This window comes from Uloborus diversus, chromosome 3 (genome assembly GCF_026930045.1).
Source record: "Uloborus diversus isolate 005 chromosome 3, Udiv.v.3.1, whole genome shotgun sequence".
In the NCBI taxonomy this organism is placed as follows: Eukaryota; Metazoa; Arthropoda; class Arachnida; order Araneae; family Uloboridae; genus Uloborus; species Uloborus diversus.
In genome coordinates this window covers 81,300,928-81,324,167 of record NC_072733.1, presented here as the reverse complement: position 1 = coordinate 81,324,167, position 23,240 = coordinate 81,300,928, and the positions used below count along the sequence as shown (strand labels likewise).

General features: G+C 33.9%; 1 protein-coding gene across 1 annotated transcript in view; it reads left to right on the top strand.

Moving 5' to 3' along the window:
* LOC129218407 (uncharacterized) overlaps positions 1-23,240 on the top strand; it is a 63,957-nt gene that overhangs the window by 31,462 nt on the left and 9,255 nt on the right. Inside the window, exons 8-10 of the mRNA XM_054852659.1 lie at positions 3,817-4,150; positions 7,801-7,902; positions 15,683-15,856. Coding sequence (XP_054708634.1) covers positions 3,817-4,150; positions 7,801-7,902; positions 15,683-15,856 — 610 coding nt within the window. The remainder of the gene's footprint in view (positions 1-3,816; positions 4,151-7,800; positions 7,903-15,682; positions 15,857-23,240) is intronic.

Sequence of the window (23,240 nt, the reverse complement as noted above, 5' to 3'; positions counted from 1 at the left end):
ATTAACCGAAAATGCCGTGAAAACTGGTTGAAGTATTTTCACGAAAACATTTTTTGACCAGTTCACTTAAACAAAAATTCTGTGAATTTCGGATCATCACAGAACAGAACCTTAAATATCATCAACATCAACAAAAATTAAATAAAATTAATTAATGAGACAAAAACGACAAAAAAGAAAATTTCAAACAGACAACAGAAAATGAAATATTTGAAAGAAAACCCATCAAATCGAAAAAACATGCCTCAACCTTACAAGAAATACAGAACGAAAGCTAAATCATTTACCAAATCAATATGAATTCCATACAATGTGAATACCTTTTTCAAAACCAAGATTTACAAAGGAGAACAGTTATTATTAGAATACTGTTAAGTCCTGAGAAACTCTTGTTTACTTGTTTATAAATTATATTGCTTTGCATATAACTTAAAATTGAAATGGGCATTCAAAAAATCAGGATTTAAAGTCCCACATAACTACTCAAAACCTTAAAATAATAATAAACTTATAAAAATATTTAAACAAATGAATTCAAAATTTAGGTAGAAATATTGAAGCATACAAAAACAAACAACCACTCTTTTAATTTTTTAGCGGGGGGGGGGGGGGGCAAATCAGTGGGCGATTAGGGGCCCTGATGATTTTTTGCAGGGAGGCCGAACATTACTGTTGGGGGCCCGTTGGCGATTCCTAAGTTGCCTATTTGGTAATCTCGCCCTGTTTACGAGACCAATTCAGAGAATTTAAAGCCGGAGGGGCCCCTAACCTAAAAATAATGTTTGCCCCGGGGCCCTACCTGGCTTTAATTAGGCCCAGTGTGCTATTTGTATAAAACTAGAAAGAGTGATCAAAAGCATCCCGGACAGGGCCTGATTAAGATATAGAAAGATTCTAAGCAAAGATTTTTTGGAGCCACTATCCAGTCAAATCTTGCTTTAAGTCATTAGCTCTCGTGGTCTCAATGTCCTCCAAGTGAAACGATACCTCTGGGGGTGCTAGCACCAGGTAGCTATTAGCTCCTGGACTAGTTCTAAATTCTCATTAACTGTTCGATCCGGTGATGGTGCTGCCATCTATCAGTATATAAAATAATGGAGGCAAGGCACTTAGTATGCAATCCTCGACATAAATACAGTTGTAGTCAGTTGTGACTCTGAATAGGAATAGGAATAAGTCATTAGCTAAAACAACTTTAGCCATTGGGGGGGGGGGCCCTAAAAAGCAAGGGTCCTAGACCACAGCCTAGTTGGTCCATTCAGTAATCAGGCCCTGATCCTGGCAAAACGTATAAGGAAACAGATTGAAATAGTTACAAGGAAATCAAAGAATTGTAATATCATTTTTTGCTACAAATATTTTTTCGCTTCACTTGGGGGCCCTTCCTAGCTTGGGGCCCTCGGCGATCGCCGACTAGCCGACCTGACCAGTCCGGGCCTGACTGTAGTGGGTTTTATACAAAACAAATGCTATTTTAGAATCTTAAATTCGTTCAGTAGCGAAAAAGAAAAAATATTTAATTTTGTTTCCTCAAAATTATTAAAGTTCTAAATAACTTCTCACACGAGAATAATGAAATAAATTTTCAAAATGAAAAAAAAAGTAAGTTTTTAAAAAGGAATGAAATTAAAATTTTCAATTAGAGCAACAATAAAAAAAGAAAATTAATTTGAATTCTGAAATTTCGAATTCAAATTATGTTTTTCGCAATCACGAACTGAGACAGGGCCCTACTCATTGGAGTTATTGTTTCTAGAAACGGCTCCTGTCCCCCCCAAGCCTGCCTCTCCTCCTGGGCGGTTACGTGTGCATAGTTGTGTGTGTGCGTAGACCTGTGTGTATGCACGTAGACGTGTGTGAGGGTATGTGTGTGAAGTCGTGTGTGTGTATGTGCGTGAACGTGCCGTGCGTGTGTGTAGGACATGGAAGCCTCCGACCAGGAGAAGCGGGTACCTCAAAACCGGAGCAGCCGCGCCGCGCCGCCAGCAGAGGACGGTGGGCGGTGGTGCTGCATAGGCTTCTGGTCCAAGTTGAAAAAGGGACGGACACCAAAAACGGTCAAATGAGAACAATAAGCAATCGTGATTGCTCAATAAATAAATAAATGAATATCAAAAAATTGATAATAAACAAATAATAAGTAAATAAATAAATATTAAAAAAAGAATAATAAATAATAACACTAACAAAATAAAACTAATTTAACAAAAGCTCGCCAATCAGCAGATGAATTCCTTGACGTACACACTGGCTTCATGTTCTCAGAAAACCCTTCTGGGATCATTGGAAACATTATATTGGGAGAAATAGTTTTTACTTCCTGAACAACGTGTATAAAACGTAAGAAATTGGGTTCTTAGCAGATCACTAGGCAGTGAGTCTTAGTGCATGGCTTATGCAACCACAGAACGAAGGCAACTAGCTATAATTTGGCAAACACTTGGCAATATATCGCCAAGCTTTTGGTCGCCAAATTTTGTCGCCAACTTGGCGACGAATTTGGTGTTTCTTCTTTTTTTTTTTTTTAATCCTTTTTCAATTTGGCCATATTTAGAGAGTTAACCATTGAATCACATTAAAATTGCCAATATTGGGAAAATTTATCTGTATAAAACGTTTTCTTTGCTTCGGTTCGCAACAGACTTGGAATGAAAGTATTTAAAGTGTTTTTTTGTTCACCCCGAGGCACTTTTTTTGTTCACCCCGAGGCACTATTATCTTTAAATTGGAGTAAAAGGAAGTCATGTGATGCACACATCAGCTCGCTTTACCTAGGTAGCATGAAGGCTTGTCGATTTGGAAAAGACAATTACTTAGCAGCAATTCCTCAACGCATGTTTTCAACAGTTGGAACTGGAGCAGATGTTAATAAACGCGAGTCTTTGTTAAAACGAGCGAACACGTTTTAAATCGTCGTTATGGTGGTCTTGTGGTAGGGTCAATGGGGTAAAGAGAAACAGAATTCCATCTTTCAACTTTAAATCCTTCCCTTTCTATGGATGGATTGGAATATGCACTTTGTATATTGTGTCCGTGGTATGAAAAATTCGATTTTGTGACTGTTTGTTGGCGAATGAAATCATGTTTCCTTTTACCACAGAAGCTATGATGGGATAGTTAATGAAAACACCCCATTTATTTCCCCATGAATTTGATGTAGGTAAATAATTGAAATATACGCAATCAGGTTAGGGGCTTAAGAAGTTCTAAATAACGATACTCTGTCTGTGACCCGTAGGACCCACCGAATCCTCCGAATGTTATCTAAAGTCATTCCAAAAGATACAATCATAAAACTATTGCTATACGCTAAATTTATGTAAAATACACACAATAGTTAAATTCACGTCAAAATTTAATCTTTCAGAAAAATATGAAGAATAAAAACTTAGATGCTTCCCTTTACCCCAAAGTACAATATTTATGAGGTAAATAGAATTGATGAACTAATTTAGATGAACTAAATTGTTCATCTAAAGAAACTGGGAAGGTGAAATTCATAAATAATGCTTTTAGTAAAATTCCCCATGACAAGTAAAATTAGTTGAATCCAGTTACTTCGCATTTGTAGGTGTTGGAGAGGAAAATGTAAGAGCACTAAACGTCAAAAAACAACTTATTTCAGTGATGACGACTATCGATTTTTTTGGAAACCCGCGAAACTTCCAGAATGTCTTTTATATGTTACCTAGTCTTGACTCGTGAACAGTTTAGTTTCAAAAATTACAGAGTGCGGTAATAGAGCTTGTTTATATTTATCCCAAGTTTTCTTTTACCCCAACTGACCCTTTACAAAACGTTTCATTTATTTTTCAGAGATTCCCTAATATTCCTCGGGAACAGTTCATGCCACAGATGCTTTTAAATGAAAAACGTGAACAGCCCAAAGCTCCAGAATTCCCACCTGCTGCTGCTCCCACTACTGAGGCACCTAATCAGATTGCCATCGCATCTACCACAGAGCCTAAAGGGATAACGCATTCTGCCAGCACGACTGTAAGACCTAAGTTGGATTCATCGACTATGGAATCTTTCAAAGATGAAAGTATAAAGCGAAGATTGTCACAGCAAGTTGAAAATTCTTATGAATTCACTTTTGAAGTCATTTACAAACTTGCTAAGGATATGTTTGCTCAGAGTATACTGAAAGGTAAGAGCACTCTCCTCAGAAAGTTTTCTAATTATTGAGAGCTCCAACAACTATATTTAGATTTTTATTGATTGCATAGGACTCATAATTGTCTTTATTAACCTTTGCCCATACTCTTCCTTTTTCCAACAACTCCCTAACTTTCAGCCTGAAGCCTTTGAATTGCCACACAGCTCGGGAGAAGTGGCAGGTTTCCCCCATAACCCATGTTGAGGATTAAGCTTTTGTCTTCTTGGTGAGCGAAAACGGTCCTAACCACTAGCCTACAAGGAACTCATTTATCTATTACTGAAAGGAGGCTTTCTTCAGCTATTCCTGAAAATTCTGCTCGTATTTCAAAATTCACAAAGCATATTTTGCATTAAGCAAGCAATAGGAACTGCAGATTTATGTAGTCTGGACTCGTTTATGGACGAAGGCTCCAAATTACATATCAATCTTAAACTAAAGAAGAAAAAGGGGGTAAAAACAGCCACTTTCAAGAATTAAAACAGTCATAAACAACTATAAGTAATGCAAAACAAATCAAAAATTGTTTAAAAAATAAAAGTATCGTCTATAAGCCTGTGTCAAAAGCCTAAATGTGGATATTTCACCAGAGCTCGGGTGTAATAAATAGAAAGTAAAATACTTACAGTGCGACTCTGGTAACTTGATGTTTGACCTTGGACGAGTTCATTTATGTTTGTGTTGAAAGAGGAGAAATTCTTAGTTTGGCACAAGACCAATATTTGTTATATTTACGCAACCAGTCTTTTGTGAGAGTTGATTATGCGTCAGCAGTTCGGAAGTCAACTTATCAGACCCAGACTATACGTATCCCCAATATTGAGCTAAAAGGAACTTGGAATTAATGCTCCCAATACCCCTATGTGTTAACGATTCGAGTAGGTTTGAAGCATGTTCCAAGCAGTTGACAGGAGCCTGGTCAGCAAAAGCATAAAGTATTCCGAACTGGAAAGTAGGGGAATGTGGGGCAAAGTGAAATGGTGAAATATTTACTCTGCTTTTACCGCCACTTACCTAGTAATATTTTAACTATGTAGTAACACATGGAGCCTTTTCCAGTCAAGAAAAATTACCTCTGAAAATTAAAGAATATGATAATAAAAGCAATTTTCAAAAATTGATACTCATAATGTAAAATTTTGTTGTAAGTCAAAAATTATTTTTGCTATTATTGAATGATAAAGTTCTTATTATTAACATTTGAAATATTAATTGAGACCTACTAATATTCGATGAAGTATTTATTTATTGAGCAATCACGATTGCTTAGTGCTTTCACTTGACTGTTTTTGGCGTCCTATCATTTTATTTTCTTACCGCCACCCTCCACACCATCACCGTCGACCGGCTCCTCACGATGCTGCTCCTATAGCGAAAGCCGTCTCCAGGTTGCATCCATGTCCTACACACGCGCGCATACATACATAACTACACACACACGCACACATACACACACACACACCACCACATACACACACACCACCACATACACACATACACATACACACACGCATACATACAGACACCTACACATACACACACAAAAACATACACACACATACACACAACTACCCACACTCATGCCTGCACACACACACATACCCCCCCCCCCCGCACGCATTCATACCCACAACTACCCACACACTTTTGCCAGCACACAGACACAAACACACATACACCAACCCCTACAAACACACATACCCCCACACACAAACACACACGCCTACATACACAAACTCGTGATTGCGAAAAACATAATTTGGATTCAAGATGTCAAAATTCAAATTAATTTTTTTATATTAAGCTTATTTCTATTTTAAATGTTTTGTACAATTAGTCAAGTGAAATGCGGGGCAAAGCGGAATTGGCAAAGTGAAATAGTTTATTTCATTTACTTATTCAATTATTTATCAAATCACTTACATGTTCATTTATTAATTTCTTTTACGTTACTTCATTTAATAATTCACTTATTTCTTCATTCACTATTTTAATCATTCATTTATTTTTCTCATATATCAACGAATTTATTTATTTATTCGTTTATTGTTTCATTTCCTTTTCATTAAAAAAAAATTTTTCCCCATGAGAAAAAAAGAAGTGAAAAATTTCCATCTTTTTCTGAAGGTATAAATTTACTGCCAAATATGAAAAATAACGTTTCAATGAAAGTTTTGTTATAAAATATATTGTTCTTTCTTTATTTACCTTAATTTTCAGTACGAATTTGAAATTTGTTCATTTTGAAAAAAAATAAGTTATTTGAACCAGATCACTTTGCCCCACATTCCCCTACAAACTAGCGATATTTTCCTCAACCATTTTAAATAATGATGCTAGTTAAAGATTTTTTTTCCAAGCAAAATTCTGCTTAAAATTATCTTTTTTTTTTTAAATTTATACTTGATTTTAGTTATTATCATTTTATTGGTATCTATTTTTTTTTGTTCACTTAACTGTTTAAAATGTTCCATACACTGTTAAAAATAATCTGCTTAAAAATTAAACCATGTACCTGCTTAATTTTATGAAGAACTTAATCAACAGAACCATGCCCGTTCTTTCTCAAATACGCGTGCGTGTTCTGCTCACAATTTATCGCTCACATATTATTTATTTTGGCTTAGTTTGAAATTTTCACACATTATCCGTACAGTTAAAAATATTGCTGCCGATTATTTCCTTCTTTTCATGTGTGTAGGGGAGACGGGGGTTGAAAAAAAACAATCAGGGACGTTCCTGAAAAAAAAAGGGGGGGGGGGGGGCGGGGACTGCTAATGTGCACTATTTTTTGCCAATAAAATATCTGGAAAAAAAAGAAAAGCATGAAAGTTTCCTGCCATAAGTCAGTAGCCTTCCTGAAATATTTTAGAACAATTCAGAAACTCTCATAAAAAAAACTTAAAAAAAGGCACTCTTAATAAAAGGCACTCAAGTTTCTGGGAAAAAAGCAGGAACCTTCCAAGAAAACTTAGCTAACTTTTATAGTAATAGCTTGTCATCTTTCTGATTTTCCACGAAAGTTCCTAAAGCAAATATGGCCAAAGCTAAGGCAGAATTGCAAGCAAATAACGAACAGATTATTTTCCCTATCTGATGTTTCGGATTTTTTTACACGGTAGAATGGCTTTAATTGATCAACAAATGTGTACTGTTATCTGATATTACTTTTAGAAACTTGTTCATAACATTGTGAAACTTGTTCATAACATATGAAACAAAGAGTTTATTTCATATTTATCTGTATAATTACTCCTTAATAAAAATTATTTAAAAAAATGTTTTAAAAATATTTTGATAACAATGTTGCTATTCATCTACCGGAAGAAAAAAGGTAAAGATGCGTACTAAGTAGCGGATTCAAGAAAAATTTCGTTTTCATGTTAGGGAATCACTGCAACTTTGTAGTTTTTGATTGAAAGAAAATCAGTTTAGAAAATAACTTCACGGAAGATAAAACTAGTGCTAAGAGTTAAAAATAATTCTCAAAAGTTTTGAAAGCAAAAAATTGTAGCTGTAGAAATATTTCAACTGTTATGAAGTTAAGAAAACAATTTTTGATCTGAATCGATTTGATGCTTTAAACGGCTCATATGTTATTTACTTAATATCAAACATTTATAAAATTTTTATTTTTATAGATGACCCTGTAGCAGAGGAGACACTTTCAAGTTTAGTTTCTTTCCTTGAGAGTGAAGTGGGAAACAAAAGGATTTCACCAGAAATGAAGGAGAAAGTTTTAGGTAATTAAAATACACATTTTGGAATTGTGTCTGCAATGGTTTGATACTTCTTTAAAATTATCGTTACAGTTAAGTGCCCATACTTGGGACAGTTTTGAACTTTTACCTTTAGTAGCATATTAATCTTATGTTTTCCATTCGAACGAAGCATTTTATTTTTATGATGTGCCTTAGTACTTCACCTCAAGACAAGGTATAGATATGTAGATATGTCTCTTTAAAAAAAAAAATGTTCATTGTCCCAAGTTAATTATCTCCCTCCCTTACTTGGGAAACTTATTATTTTGATCTTCCTTTCATGCATTCAGCAATAGATAATAGTTTGGAACTCCAACTATCATTATATGAGTTTATTTTACAACCCAGTAAAGAAAAAAAAAATCATTAGCTAGAAATAATATAATCTTGTAAACTTTCAGTGAGTTCAGAATGTAAACTTGCCGCTGAAAACATTGAATGCCTCCTCAGCCATCTTAATTCTTTTTAATGTAATATTTCTGCTTTCCCCTCTATATCAGAAGCATAAAAGCAATTGGGAAACCCAAATAATTATTAACACAGCTTATTTTTAGCTCTCTATGTTCCTTATTTCACATCTTTTCACATTCATTTTCATTCCTTTTTAATACGTGAAATTCGCTGCAAATAAATTAGCCTCATCCATACTTTGAGACTTATTTTCATTAGTAGAGATAATATATGTTATATTTTGGCAAAAACGTCTTTTACTCACCAACAAATTTAAAATTTCTTTAAAATGACAACTGTTCTGTCCTGTTATGGTGTGACACATTTATTGTCATCAGAATAGCCATCAATTTATTAAATTTTCTATCGATACGTTTTCCGTAATACAATTATGCACTTTTTTTTCTTCAATATTCCTTATAGACACTTTTTATGCTTTAGTATCCTAACTTAGAACAGTGTCCCACGTTTGGAGCGTATTTGCAATCTCTCAAATTTATGAATAAATAATTTCACCTGAATTAGTTGGGTGAAAATAAATGTGTCCAAATAAGGCACAGGTACATAGCCGAGATTAATTGTACAACAAATTCAAAGTAATGCTGCTCAGACAGTGTAGGTAACCAAAGTTATTTCCATACTTAAAAATCACATATTTTTTTCAAAATTTTCAAATTCATAAAAATAACCCATAAAGCTGATATATCAAAGTTCAATTTAACATAGCCTCATAAGACAACTACTCATGTATTCTGTAACACCATTTGTTTCTTACTGGTGAAATACTAACAGGTGTACCAGCACCAGCCCTCAAAACTAAAGTCCGCAAAATATCCCAAGTTGGGTACTGTCCCAAGTATGGGCACTTAACTACTCAATTTAACCAAATTTGTACTATCATGGCTTTTATAGTAGGAGAAGCTGCTGTACCCACGGACAAAATTTACTTTTCAATTTTTGCTAGTCTCTGGGAATGGATTATCGATTGGAAAAAGTTTCTGGCAGAATGTACAACTTATCATCTAATTTGGCAATTTTTGTCAGGTGAAAATCTCAAAGCATTCAACTTCAAAAAAAAAAAATCTTAAAAACCATCTTTCTTGTCCGTGGGTACAACACCCCGTTCACCCCGCGGACAGGTGCCTTTGTACCCATGGGCATACAAAAAATAATACGTATATAAATAGATCTGAGGGGGGGACTCAATTATACCCAATACATTTTCATAAGCCACTTTATATTGAAATATTTCAAGCATCAATTGAAAATAACATTAAATAAAATATCCAACAGAAATTAAACTTTGAAAATTAATCGAAGGTTTTTCCCTTTTTTCAAAAAATAATTTTCCTTAATTTTTAACATCAGTGAACTCTTTAAAAATGTTATTACTCTTAAAAGATTTAATGGTGTTATGAATAATTAATGCGTTTTTAAACAAAAAAAAAAACTAGATTCATGATATTATGGCTCTTTATGTACCTATATAATAACCTCAATTTATATGCAAACTGAAACCTTTAACCAAAATTAACCCATTAATAAAAAACTCAGTTTAGATTAAACCAACAAAAATCTAGAAAAGTCGACTTCAAATGAAAACAAGTGGGATTGACGGTATGTAGATCCTACAACAGATGGGGGTTACTTCAACACTATATTTTGAAGCGGTGCTTCAAATTCATCATCATTGTTGAAAGCAAATTTCGGACGTTAATGACAAGGCACCATTTTGAGGTACTTCAAATAGTAAGAAGACTCACGTGTGACCCAAGGAGACTAAAAATTGTCGTCCGTGGGTACATATGGTTATATGTGTCCTTGTGTACAAAGGTACGCCATTTTGGTTTTGCAAGCCAGTCACATCGACAGGACCACAGTTTTGCAGCATTCAAAATCTGAAACAAAACTTTCGAAATATAGGGAATCACGATATGTACAACAATAAAAAAAATTAAGAAAAATAGAACCGACTTCAAAATTGCTCTAAAAAGTTAAAAATAATTTTATTCTTTAAGCGCCATCGATAATGCTTTTAAACATAATTTTTGAAGTTGCGCAGAAACAAAACGTAAAATCCAGTGTAACCATGCTTCGTTCATATTTTTTTCAGAAAAGCATCCAAAATTACGAATGAAAGATTTATATCGTTATTCAAATATGCTGTCATCAATGCATAATGTATGTGATAGTGAAGAAACTGGGCGTGGTTAAATTTATAATTATAGTTGAGTTACGGCTGTGAATGATTTTATCTATCGTTTTTGCGCCAACTTCAAAAATTATGTTTAAAAGCATTATCGATGGTGTTTAAAGAATAAAATTATTTTTCACTTTTTAGAGCAATTTTGAAGTCGGTTCTATTTTTTTTTTAATTTTTTTTATTTCATTCTTTTTAGTGTAAATGTAGGTATTTCAGAAATAGTAAGAAAATACCATCACGAAACTTCGCCTTATTTTTTCATAAAAATGCTCCATACTAAAAAAAAAACTATAAACACGCATTTAACTTTAGGCGATTGGCACTAAAAACTTATCTTTGTTCCTCTCTGGAATTCATGTGCAGTTAATTTAATTATAACCATTTACGTATTACGTTTTCCCTAACTAGTTTCCATTTCACAGCATACAAGTTGCTTGTTATGCAATCTTGTATTTTCTTACTTATCCCTGATCATCTGTTATTGGCGTAGATGATAGCGATAAAAATACTACTGTGTAGTTGAGGCAAAACCAAATGGTAGCATTGTGAAGGCTAAGCAGATCCTAATCACTGCATCACCTCGCTTCCAGGTTAGGTTTGCCCCCACTATGGAGCAATAGCACTGAAGAAGGGAAGATTTCGATAATTCACATACGCTTACTATAAATCAGCAGGATTACCATAATCAAATTATTTATGCCAAAAATGGGACGACAGCGCCAGATTCACGATTATCGAAATATCCCCCTGAAGAAACTTGATGCTTGTTTCAGAGAAGCCTTCATTCAAAATTATCACTGCAATTACTATTAATGTTACTGTCGTATGGCACCAAGCTTTCATAACAATGGGTTTTATATTTAATCATTTAATAGGGAAATTGCATGAAATTTGTTGTTTTTTGCCTATAACTTTTTTTCTAAAGGACAAATATGGTCAAACAAAGTAATGGGACCTAAGTTGAACCATCCCCTATCCATTAAAAAAAATCATCAAAATCGGTTCACTAGGTGAGACGCTGTGAGTGGACAAAAAAAAAAAACATACATACGGTATGAACTGATAACCGCCTCCTTTTTGAAGTCGGTTAAAAATGAATAATACAATCCACGACGGACGAAAAAAAAAATTAAACATTAATTTGAATTTTGACATCTTGAATTCAAACTATGTTTTTCGCAATCACGAGTGTGTGTATGTAGGTGCGTGTGTTTGTGTGTGTGGGGGGGGATGTGTGTTTGTGTGTAGGCATTAGAGGTGCGACATCGATGGCAAAACATTGATGTTTCAAAACATCGATGGTATTGATACATTGACCAAAAAATATCGATGTTTCCAAACATCGATCTTTTTATCAATGTATAACATACATTTTCGAATATACTACAGTAATTTAAGCAATACAAAAGAATACGTATCCGACAAATATATCGAAAATACTGAACCTCAAATCATGAAAATAATTTAATAAGAATAATTTCGCAACGTCTTGGTATTATAGTAGGACAAAAATTGATAATAAGACAAGCACCGATTAATACAACTAGTTTCAGTAATAAGGAAATACTTTCAAACTGAATGAAACTAAAAGTAAAATTACATCAAAAAAGAATCTAAGAAAAATGTATCATAGCACTTACCGTCAGTTTAATGATGAGAAAAAGTTGTGCTAATTATTTTAAAAATACAAAATTAATTCTAACAATTATTTTTAAGAGCAAGAAATATGTGTTGTATTGTTAGTTAATAATTAAACACAAATTGTAAGTAATAGAGGGACGACTTGTAGGGGGAAGTCGATAAGTAACCCCGAATATTGGTGTTGACAGTTTGGAGAAAAAAGTTTATTTACTTTGTCCCCCAGAAGCGCATTTCTCTTTTTGCAGACTATCCCACCAGTCAGAGAAACATCTCTTTCCGATCGAACAGAAATTGCCATCACTACGATACACTTTAAAGCAACTTTTACCAACTCTCTCTTACCAGTTATAATTTTCACCCTAGTAACGTATAGGATATCCCTTTAGTTTTAGAACTGGGGCCTTGAAACAGACTGCAAGTTCCATTGACCTTTTCCTCACTCTCTAGATAATCTTTTACTATCTTGTAGTGATCTTCCCAAAAATCAACCTTCACACAGAAAAATTGATCTTATAAAATAGGTGCAAAAAAAAAAAAAATTATTTGGCAACTTAATAAGAAAACTTAATTACCTAGCGAGAGAACTGGAGTAAATTTTATGATAATTTTCAATTAAAATGCAAAAACATCATCATCGAAAAAATATCGAAAGAAAAACATCGATGTTAAAAACATCGATGTTTTAACAAAAACATCGATGTTTCCGAAACATCGACATCGATGTCGCACCCCTAGTTGGCATGTGTGTTTGTGTCTGTGTGCAGGCATCAATGTGTGGGTAGTTGTGTGTATGAATGTGTGTGTGTGGGGGGGGGTATGTGTATGTGTGTGTAGGCATATGTGTTTGGGTCTGTGTGCAGGCATGAATGTGTGGGTAGTCGTGTGTATGTGTGTGTATGTGTAGGTGTCTGTATGTATGCGTGTGTGTATGTGTTTGTGTTTGTGTGTGTATGTGTTTGTGTATGTGTGTGTAGGTATATGTGTGTGTATGTGTATGTGTGTGTGAGTGTGTGTGTAGTTGTGTATGTATTCGCGTGTGTGTAGTACATGGATGCAACCTGGAGACGGCTTTCGTTATTGGAGCAGCATCGTGAGGAGTCGGTCGACGGTGATGGTGCAGAGGGTGCTGGTGGGAAAATAAAATCATAGCACGCCAAAAACAGTCAAATGAAAGCAATAAGCAATCGTGATTGCTCAAAAAAGAAAATGCCCAAGAATTTTTTTACTTAGATCCTACTAAAACCGAAAAAATGTGATAGAATCTTAAATGTTCGTTTGATGACGTCGAAACGTCCTGGGGTACTGGAGAGGGCTGTGACATACACGTTGAACCCCAATTGGGATCTCTCTCGACGATACCCGGAATTTTCCGACCAGCGTCCGTAGGTACAACCGTCCGTGGGTACAGCAGCTTCCCCTAATCAATTTAATAACATATAGCCTTTCTTACAAATTATCGCGTTTTTACTTTTAGAAATTTGTAAGAGTAATAGCTTGTTTTTATTTTGAGTCATTTTAAAGCACCTATATTATTTTCGCGAAAATGAAGATATCAGTAATTTCGGGAGATGAAACTTTTGCGAATTTTATATGAACCGAATTGGAAGTAACGAAATTTGTAAAATACATCAATGAAACTCCTTTTGCAAGAGATATTTTAAGCAATATTCTAGTACTTAGTTGCATTATTGTTTTATACTCAAGAAATAGTCGTATAAAGCAATAAATTTTTGCATTTATTTCTTATTTAACTAACTATGCAATAAATCCTTAAATTTTGGAAAAGTGAAAAATTTCAAATTTTTTAATCTTTGAGGCAAAAAAAAAAAGATAATGATGGGTCTCGCTAAAATTAAAGCTTTGCGGAAATAAGTGTTTTTACACTGACTAACAGCAAAGGAAATACTTACCTTCAGTAACACTGTCCAAAAAAAGACTTTGTCCTATTAAAAGTAATTTCAGAACTTTTCGTTATGATTACGTTACATTGAAGAAAGGGAAAAGTTCCAAGACTCTTTGAATGTTAGACACGACGAGTTTTCCTGAAACTTCTGTTATGTAAAGGGCATACTTCAGCTCACACTTTTCAGTAAATGTTCAATAATGCGTCCAGTTACAGAATCAATGATAAATAGGGGAAAAGAAACGCCTTTTTGATCACCCCGTCCCGTACCGTAACAAGTGAGAAGTCTGTGAATTTCCCAAAATGTTTTAATTGCTATTCTACAATTTTCATAAAACAATAACGTATATTCTTAAAGATATACTAAGCATTGTTTCCCCTAAAATTATGACTTTTATATTTTTTGCTTATATCACAGAACTTTCCACCAAATTTCATCAAAATTAGTTTTTGTTGTACAAGTTCTATTTCTAGCGTCATCAGATTTTGGACTAAAATTTCTTTGAATTATATTTGTAGAGCCTCACGTACTTTTTTTTTTTTTTTTTTGCTGTTAAAAAAGGAAAAAAATCATAAAGTAACAAATATCCCTTTTCTCACATATTTAATGTGAAAAAAATCTCTCAAATAAAGTCTGTCCTAATCCAATCCGCCAGGCGGACCAGGGATAAATACCTCATTTCAATTCATTCTACAATCTAATCTATATGGTGTTATTATTTTAACTGTTTAACTTTTGACAAAATGTTGCTGAAATGAAAAGTGGGAGACTGAAGTACCCTTGAGCAGGTCTTTTCAGCAAAGAAGGTTTGGCCAAACATCCTTTACATATTATTAGTGGAATCATAAAGAAACATATCAAAAGAAACTCTAGTCCATTTCAAATGCCTATACTTCAGAATTTAGTTATTGATTTTCAATTTGACTCATTTATTTTTGTTTCCTTTCTTTTTAACGATACGCAACATTTCACCGTCCTTTCATACTTTCATTTCATTTTCCCTTCTTTTGCTTTTTTATTCCTTTTTCCCCTTTTTTTAAAATTTTTTAATTTTTTTTTACTCAAATAAGCTAAAATCAAATCTCGAAAAAACAATGTTTTTCATCCAGAAAAACGATCAGTATCTCATAATTTTACATTTCGTGCTACTTGCAGAGCTGTGATATCGCAGAATAGGTACTAAAGTGATAAGTAATTCATCACTTTTGGGATCTTGATAAAGTCATTGTTAAGAAAATACAAGAGGAAGTAAGTTTGGGGCAATTAATTACAATGGTAAGAACTGCCATTTTATTTACATGCCGCACGGGTATAAAATGAAAGGGAAACTCCAAAATGATAAACTAATTTGGAGAAGCTCTCTTTTCATTCTACCCGTGCGATATATGAAACTAATTTCCGAAAAAAAAAATACATAAATATATATAAATCGAAGCAGTTTTACAACGAATTACTATGACGAATAAACATAATTTTTTATGAAAATGAAAGATGCCTATTCAAATGCAATTCAAACACATTTCGCTGCAAATTATAAATTTATATTGCGGTACTTATGTTTCAGAGGTTGTCTCTCATGCTCTCGTTGATAGCTTGCGTGAGTATGAAAGGATGATGCCTCAAAATCAAGTACCGTCTATTGATGAAGGAAGTTTTTACCGTCATCTCGCTGGACTAAGTGGATCTCCATCTCAAAGTGGTGGAATGCCTGAAGCTTATCGCAAATTATCTCTCGGAAGTAAGTTCAAACTACTTTCTGAGAATAGTTACGTCGTAACTTACAATCTCAATCCATTAATTTTAATTAATATAATGAAGCTTCTACAGAGGGATTCAGCAGAAATAAATCACCCTACTATCGTAACTTTTGTTACTCTGAATAATACTGGGATCAAATTTGATCCTATTAATTTTTTCATTTTCCTTTCGATTATTGTGATTAAAATATCACAAATTAATGCATGCGAATACATACATGTTATACGCCTAAAGTTAAGCTGAAAAAAACTAGCTCCCATCTTTAAAATACTCTTAAAACAAAACAAATTTCTTAAAATTCTCAATGCAATTAGTGCAGTCACCTATTGATGACATAGTACTTCACTTCCCTGAAATATCATTTTTACTTCACAAATTAATAAAAATTATTCCTTGGGTCACTTTTGATCTCATTAATATTTAATGCTATACATAGATAAAAATATACTCATAAAAATTGTTCGTGTATGTATTTATAGTTCATCATCAGAAAATTGATCATTGCATTAACAAATGTGATTTTTTTTTCTGTATTTTGAGTGACTTACTTTACGTACAGCAAAGTGGCAAAAAGTGTTTTGGCATCAGAACTATCCGCATGTTGCTACAATAAGGGTCAATAAGTGATTTTTTTTAAACTTCAGTTGTGTTTTTTAAACTTCAGTAAACTTTTGTTCCGACAAAAAACAGACTGTTACAACAAATCATGGTAGTAGAAGTGTATTTTAATTGAAATTGATAAGGAAAAAGGATTAAAAAACTACATCCCACAGACAATTATAATGATGACACAGAATGAGGTATTTATACTAGAAAGCAGCTAAAAACCTGTTCACATACAATGGCTTTGCTCCAACATCTTAATTGTTCTTCATGCTTAATAAATATCCATTCTTTTCTTATTAGGAGAATGTGAGGAAAGGTAAAACAGTTCAGATGACTTACCTTTTGCAAAAATAAAAAAATGCTAATTTGTATTGATAATTACAGTACATAAAATAATAACGTATTTTTGCAAAAAAAAAAAAAAAAACTTGCATTGAAATAGTATTTTCCATTTTTGACAGTAAATTTGTACTTTCAAGAAAAAAAATGGAAATTTTTCATTTTGCCCCAAGTATGGAGCAAAGTAAAAAATTAAATATTTTTCGAATGAAAGAATTTGTATTTGATTATCTTTTTTCTAATGAATGAATAATCGATCAAATGAATGAAAAAATGAATGAATACTGTTCAATCCATTTGTACAAATGAGACATTTTTACGCATATTGTTTTACTTATTATTTTACACTTTATTTGGAACTTTAAACTTTGGCGTTTAATTGTGACAGATTCGAATGTAAGGTATCACTACGTATATAGTGTGGTTTCTCTTTTATTCAAAATGTACAGTAAAGTTAAATGGGGACTAGTATGGTATTACAGCCCGCCATCAGATCTATCTCGTATGTTATGTAACTTGAGAGGCATATACAGATGCACACAATAAGTCACTAATTTATTTGGAGACATTTTTACGCATATTGTTTTACTTATTATTTTACACTTTATTTGGAGCTTTAAACTTTGGCGTTTAATTGTGACAGATTCGAATGTAAGGTATCTTTATATATGTATCATACTAAAAAGTATCAACTTTCTAAAAAGTTGTCTTGTATTTTTAAAATGATGATTTGTATGTGTTAACCGCAAAACATACAAGTCATTAGTTTTCAACTGCAAAAAATGTTTTCAGAAAGTTGATACTTCATATTGTGATAGGTACATTGAGATTTCTTATACACCCAAACCTGTTTTTATGCGGTGGATAGGGACCGCATAAAAAAAAAATGTTCGAAACTTCACGAGTAGCTTCAAAAGGTTGTTTTCGCAAAACAGTTTTTTTTTTTTAATTTTTTTAATGCGGTGGATAGGGGCACCCCCCACCGCATTAAAAAAAATCTCACATAGAAAATAACTCAAAAACCTGCAAAATTGTAATATTTAAAGGAATCAAAATAAACCAAGTGATGATAATTTTAGCCGAGCAGTCGTACAAAATTTCCCAAATGAGGAAATTTTTGGGAAATCACAGTCACTTCCCATCGGGGTGCCTATGTCGTCACTTGAAGATACTATCTCGCACTCGTTTTAAAAATAATTTCGTCAATTAAATCCCAATCTGATTGAAATTTTAATATACCGCAAAAAAAAAAAAAAAAAAAAAAAAAAAAAAAAAAAAAAAAAGCACAAAAACAAATTGCATAAAAAAGAATGCATAAAAACAGGTTTGGGTGTATTCGAATACATCACAATTAAAAGCCCAAGTTTAAAATTCTGGGATTAAAGTGCAAATATGTAAAAATGTGTCATTTGTGCAAATGGACTGAACAATAATGAAATAATAAACGAATAAATAAATGAACTAATAAATACTAAGTCTAGAAAAACTAATTTAGAAGAAAAATAAATGTGTGAATAAAATAGATAATGAATAAGAAAATAAGTGAATGAATAAATATATAAGTGAATTAATAAGTTAATACGTAAGTGATTTAATAAGAAAATGAATAATAAGTAAACGAAATGAACTAGTTCACTTTGCACCGCGTGCCCTTCCACTTGACAACTTCTATTTAACATTTAAAAGTAAAACATGCGTAACACTAACTAAATAAGTACTGAACTGGGCATCAGTAGATTTCAATTAAGATTTAGATTGTTAATTACATGCACTTTATTATTTTATAGCATGAAATATTATTTTTGATAAACCGAAAAAAGTATTAGAAAATTGGTATCAAACTTTGAAAATGACATACATAAATTATATACCTTGATATTTAGAGCAATTTCTTTTTTGACTGGAATCAATTATATGTATAAGAGCATGTAGTTAAAATGTTGTGGGTAGATGGCGTTGCTAACTAAAAATATTTTACCATTTCATTTTGCCCTGCTATTTCACTTTACCTCACTTTCCCCTACGCAGGGCCGCCGCTACCAGCAATGGGGCCCGGTACCAATTTTCATTCCAGCCCCCCCCCCATGACCCCCGCACCCCCATTCCTTTTTTTAACTGTCGCGCTTCATTTCCTTTCACTCACACACTTATTAACTTCAAAATGAGTAGTTTAAAATTGCATTCATATGTGATGTTCAATTGTTTAGTTGCCGATAGTTTTTTTTTTTTTTAATTTTAATGTTAATTTAAAATTTAATCATCTTTTATAAAATATGTTTTCAAATACAGTAACTTCATGCGGTAAAAATTGGATAATTTGTCATGTTTGAGATAAGTGAAGTTACATGATTGTGAATTATGAATGTTCAGTAAGGCGAAGCCGGATGAACGAAGGGAAAAAAAAATCCGAATTACGAAATAAAAAGCTCTAGACGTAAAAATTAAAGCCGAACAATGGTACCGTAATGATATTATAAGTCGAAATATCATTGAAATAAATGCTGAATTTATTACCACACATACATATTACATTTGACTTAGATAATCCACAGTCAGGAGAAAGTATTGAGTTTCTAGAGTAAATATAAATTAATAATCGAAAATAACATATACATATAATCTCTCCGAACATGAGATTTTAAATTTATATTTAAATTAACTTACATACGTTTCCATAACTTTAACTTCTAACGAATATAGATATACCTGTCTGGATTACAGAATGGACATTTAGTGTTTTTTTTTTTTTTTTGTCAGTAACATTCACTAACATATTCTCACCCTACGTACTTTTTTTGTCGCAAACTCGTGTATGACTAAATTAAAATCCACTTGTGCTGCCAACTGGTGCTCAATGCCAAGAATAGCTAGCGAATTTAGTCTGTCTTGTCCAATTGCTGATCTAGTCCATGTTTTAATTCGATTTCCTAATTTACTAAATGCCCTTTCAGCTTGGGCGACAGTCAAGGGGAGAGTGCAGAATATGCGAAGGGCAATACATATGTTAGGAAATATTGTTTGAAGCTTTCTGTTGTAAATCTCATTCAAAAGCACTAGGGGAGAAAGTTCAGTTACTTCATTAAACACTGACGAATGAATGTTTCTAATGTGAATAATCTCATTTCCAAGTTGACTATTTAAGTCGATTGCATACTTTGATGACAAGCATGCAGACAGCTTTTGCACTTCTTCATCATCTAAGGACATATATTTCAGTATTGGTTTAAATAGAGAACAAATTTCTTTCATTTCTTCAAAACGAGTATTTATATCAATTATAATAAAGTCCAAAACTGTAAAAATTACTTCTGTTCGAAATTTATATTCACCGGGTAAGAGTTCAGTACTTTGATGCATTGCTTCTTCTTCAACTTCTGCTCCTTCGTCAAAAAATACTTTTCTCTTTTTTGTTCGTTTTTTTGAATTTGAAAATTCGATCTCCAAGTCCATGGCTTCAGAAACCAATTTTGTTTCTTGAAAAATTGCAGGCCAACCATCCCTTAACTTTTGGAGATCTTTATGGATATCATTTAGAAGGTTCAGTTCCACATCCAGGGAAATTCCACGTGTTTGGATAATCACGTTTCGTTCGTCAATACATGACAGCACTTTTAACCAGAAAGCTGACATAAGCATGCTCTCAAAAGAGCTAAAGTATTTTCTTAATGCTCGAGCTTCACTGAAGGCCTTCTCGGTTAATTGTAGTTCATCACACAAACGATCGAGAGCTTTCAATAATCCTGGACGGTGCAAGGAGATGGGTCGAACAGCGTCAATGCGAGAACTCCAGCGCGTTTCTGATAATGCCATGAGAGAAATTGGTATCTCTTCTAAAAGAATGGACCATCTGGAAGGACTGGCTGCAAAGAGTACAAATAATGCTTGCACAGAACCAAAGAATGTCATTATTTGAGGACACATCTTTGCAGCATTTACTCCAGTTAAATTTAACGAGTGGGCCCCACAAGGTGAAAATAGAGCAAGTGGGTTTTCGTTTAGAATTCGGCTCTTGACTCCTTTCACAGCGCCCTTCATATTCGACCCATTGTCGAATACTTGTCCCCTGCAATCCTCTAATGGAATCGCATGCTTTTTAAGGCAATTCAACAATTCCTGAGCAATATCAAATCCCGTTTTTTTTGAGAAATTCAGAAAAATAAATCTCTCCTGAATTTCAAACAAATTCTTATCTGATGAGAAAGAAAGATACCTTAATATCAATACATTCTGTTCTTGATGACTTACATCTGGTGTTGCATCAGCTATGATAGCATAATAAATTGCCTTTTCACGTTCTGCAAGAATTAATTTCAAAACCTGATCACCACATAAGGAAATAAATTCATTTTGGCTCTGCCATGACAGATAATGCGTATGTTTTTTGCTTTCCCCACGTTCCTGTTCAAGTTTAATTTTGTTCAGATGATCTCTAGTTATTTCATCATAATGGCTTATCAATTCTAAACATCCTAAAAAGTTTCCGTTGCTCACATGCCCTATGTGGGAATTATCTCCTCTGAAGGGGAGACCTCGAGAAGCGAGATGAAGTGTAACATCAATTATTCTTTTAAGAATTGCTTTCCATCTTTCTGTCTCGCACATTATCAGAGTTTGGATGTTGCTGTCAATACCCTTCCCAGCCAGAGACTGCTCCAAAGATTTCCACGAAACATAGCAATTCTTATGTCCTGCACTTTCTTCATGTGAGGGAAATCGAGAATAACATTTTTTCCAAGGCACTTGAGCTGGTGAAAAACCACTTTTCTTCGCAAGACTGCTATTGCCTTTACTAGAAATGGAGTTTTTAAATAAAAAGCAGGGGAAACAGTAAAGTGCTTGATTCATAGAACTCCATACAAGCCAGTCTCGCTGCAATTCTTCTCTTTGGTTTGAGCTTTTGCTGTATAGAAGCTTCTTTTGAAACTGTTGCTTGTTTAGGTCTCGTGGAAACTTAACTGCAGACAGTTTATTAAAATTTGGAGCTCCAATTTTTATTATTTCTGAGCGAAGAGTATCATTTATAAAGTCCGGCCATTCTGCAGGATCACTCAGATTTGCATTGCTAGTTGAATCCAGTTGACTTATATTTTCACTTCTATTTTCATCATATTTGGAGCCTAGAGAATCTTCTTGAGTTATTTCAATCGCTGATGTAATTGGTTCATTTGATTCCAGTTCAGTTGTTTCAGAAAATACTGGTTGCACTTCAGGATCGTTCAGATTTGCATTATTAGTTAAATCCAGCTGATTTACATTTTCTCCTCTACTTTCATTAATTTCGGAGCCCAGAGAATTTTCTTCAGTTATTTCAAACGCTGAAGTAGTTGGTTGATTTGATTCCAGTTCAGTTGTTCCAGAAAATAACGGTTGAACAGAAAAACAAGCAGAGGATTGAAAAAAATTAGTAATCTCTTGCCTGCCAATAGCACTTTTTTTTTCTTTTTCAGCTCGGAGCCTTTTCTTTTCAGCCCCTGATTTGTGTTTGTAGGACATTTTGACCAAGACCTGCAGTAAAACTTTCTCTAACACGTAAATTAAAACACGCGTCAAGCGAGATCGTAGATTACCGTGAAAACAAAATCAAAGCACATTCGAAATACTACGTCTTTCACGAATCGCAAGAAAATGAGATTTCGAACCGACTCTCCTTGCGGATTGCATTGTAACCGACAGCGCATTGCTAAACGCTTGCATTGTCTTGTGGTTCTTGGAAGCAGTGGTTTCCCAGGCCGCTATCCGCCTACCCGTCGCGATGTCGCGACCATTGGTCGCATCAACATGTGCCGAGTGGACAAACAGCGTGCAGCTAGCCAAGGTAGATTCCTAGGCAACGCTGATCGCGCGGAAAAATTGACTTAACGAGTTTTTGTAGCGGGAGAAGAAAAGTTTGCGTTGCAAAATTCCAGTGGTCAGGTTGATTTCAGCTTAGCGCTTCATGAACAAAAGCTTAATTTTTTTCGAGAAATTATTAACATTATTATTGGAAAAACTGTTTCATTACTTTACGGGCCCCCCCAGAGCTCCGGGCCCCGGTACTATAGGTCCGGTGTCCCCCCCCAAACGGCGGCCCTGCCCCTACGTATATAGTGTGGTTTCTCTTTTATTCAAAATGTACTGTAAAGTTAAATGGGGACTAGTATGGTATTACAGCCCGCCATCAGATCTATCTCGTATGTTATGTAACTTTAGAGGCATATATACAGATGCACACAATAAGTCACTAATTTATTATTCAATGCGTAAGACGTTGTTAAACTGAAATCACAACTAATTTAAGGGACCTCAGTGGCTGAGTGGTGGAAACACTCGCTCGTATGCCTGCGATCGTGAGTTTGATTCCCGCTAATGCCCTGGCTGGTCTTATAATGCAAATCTTTCTTGTGTTGTCCGGTTTGTAAATTAAAAAAAAAAAAAACAAA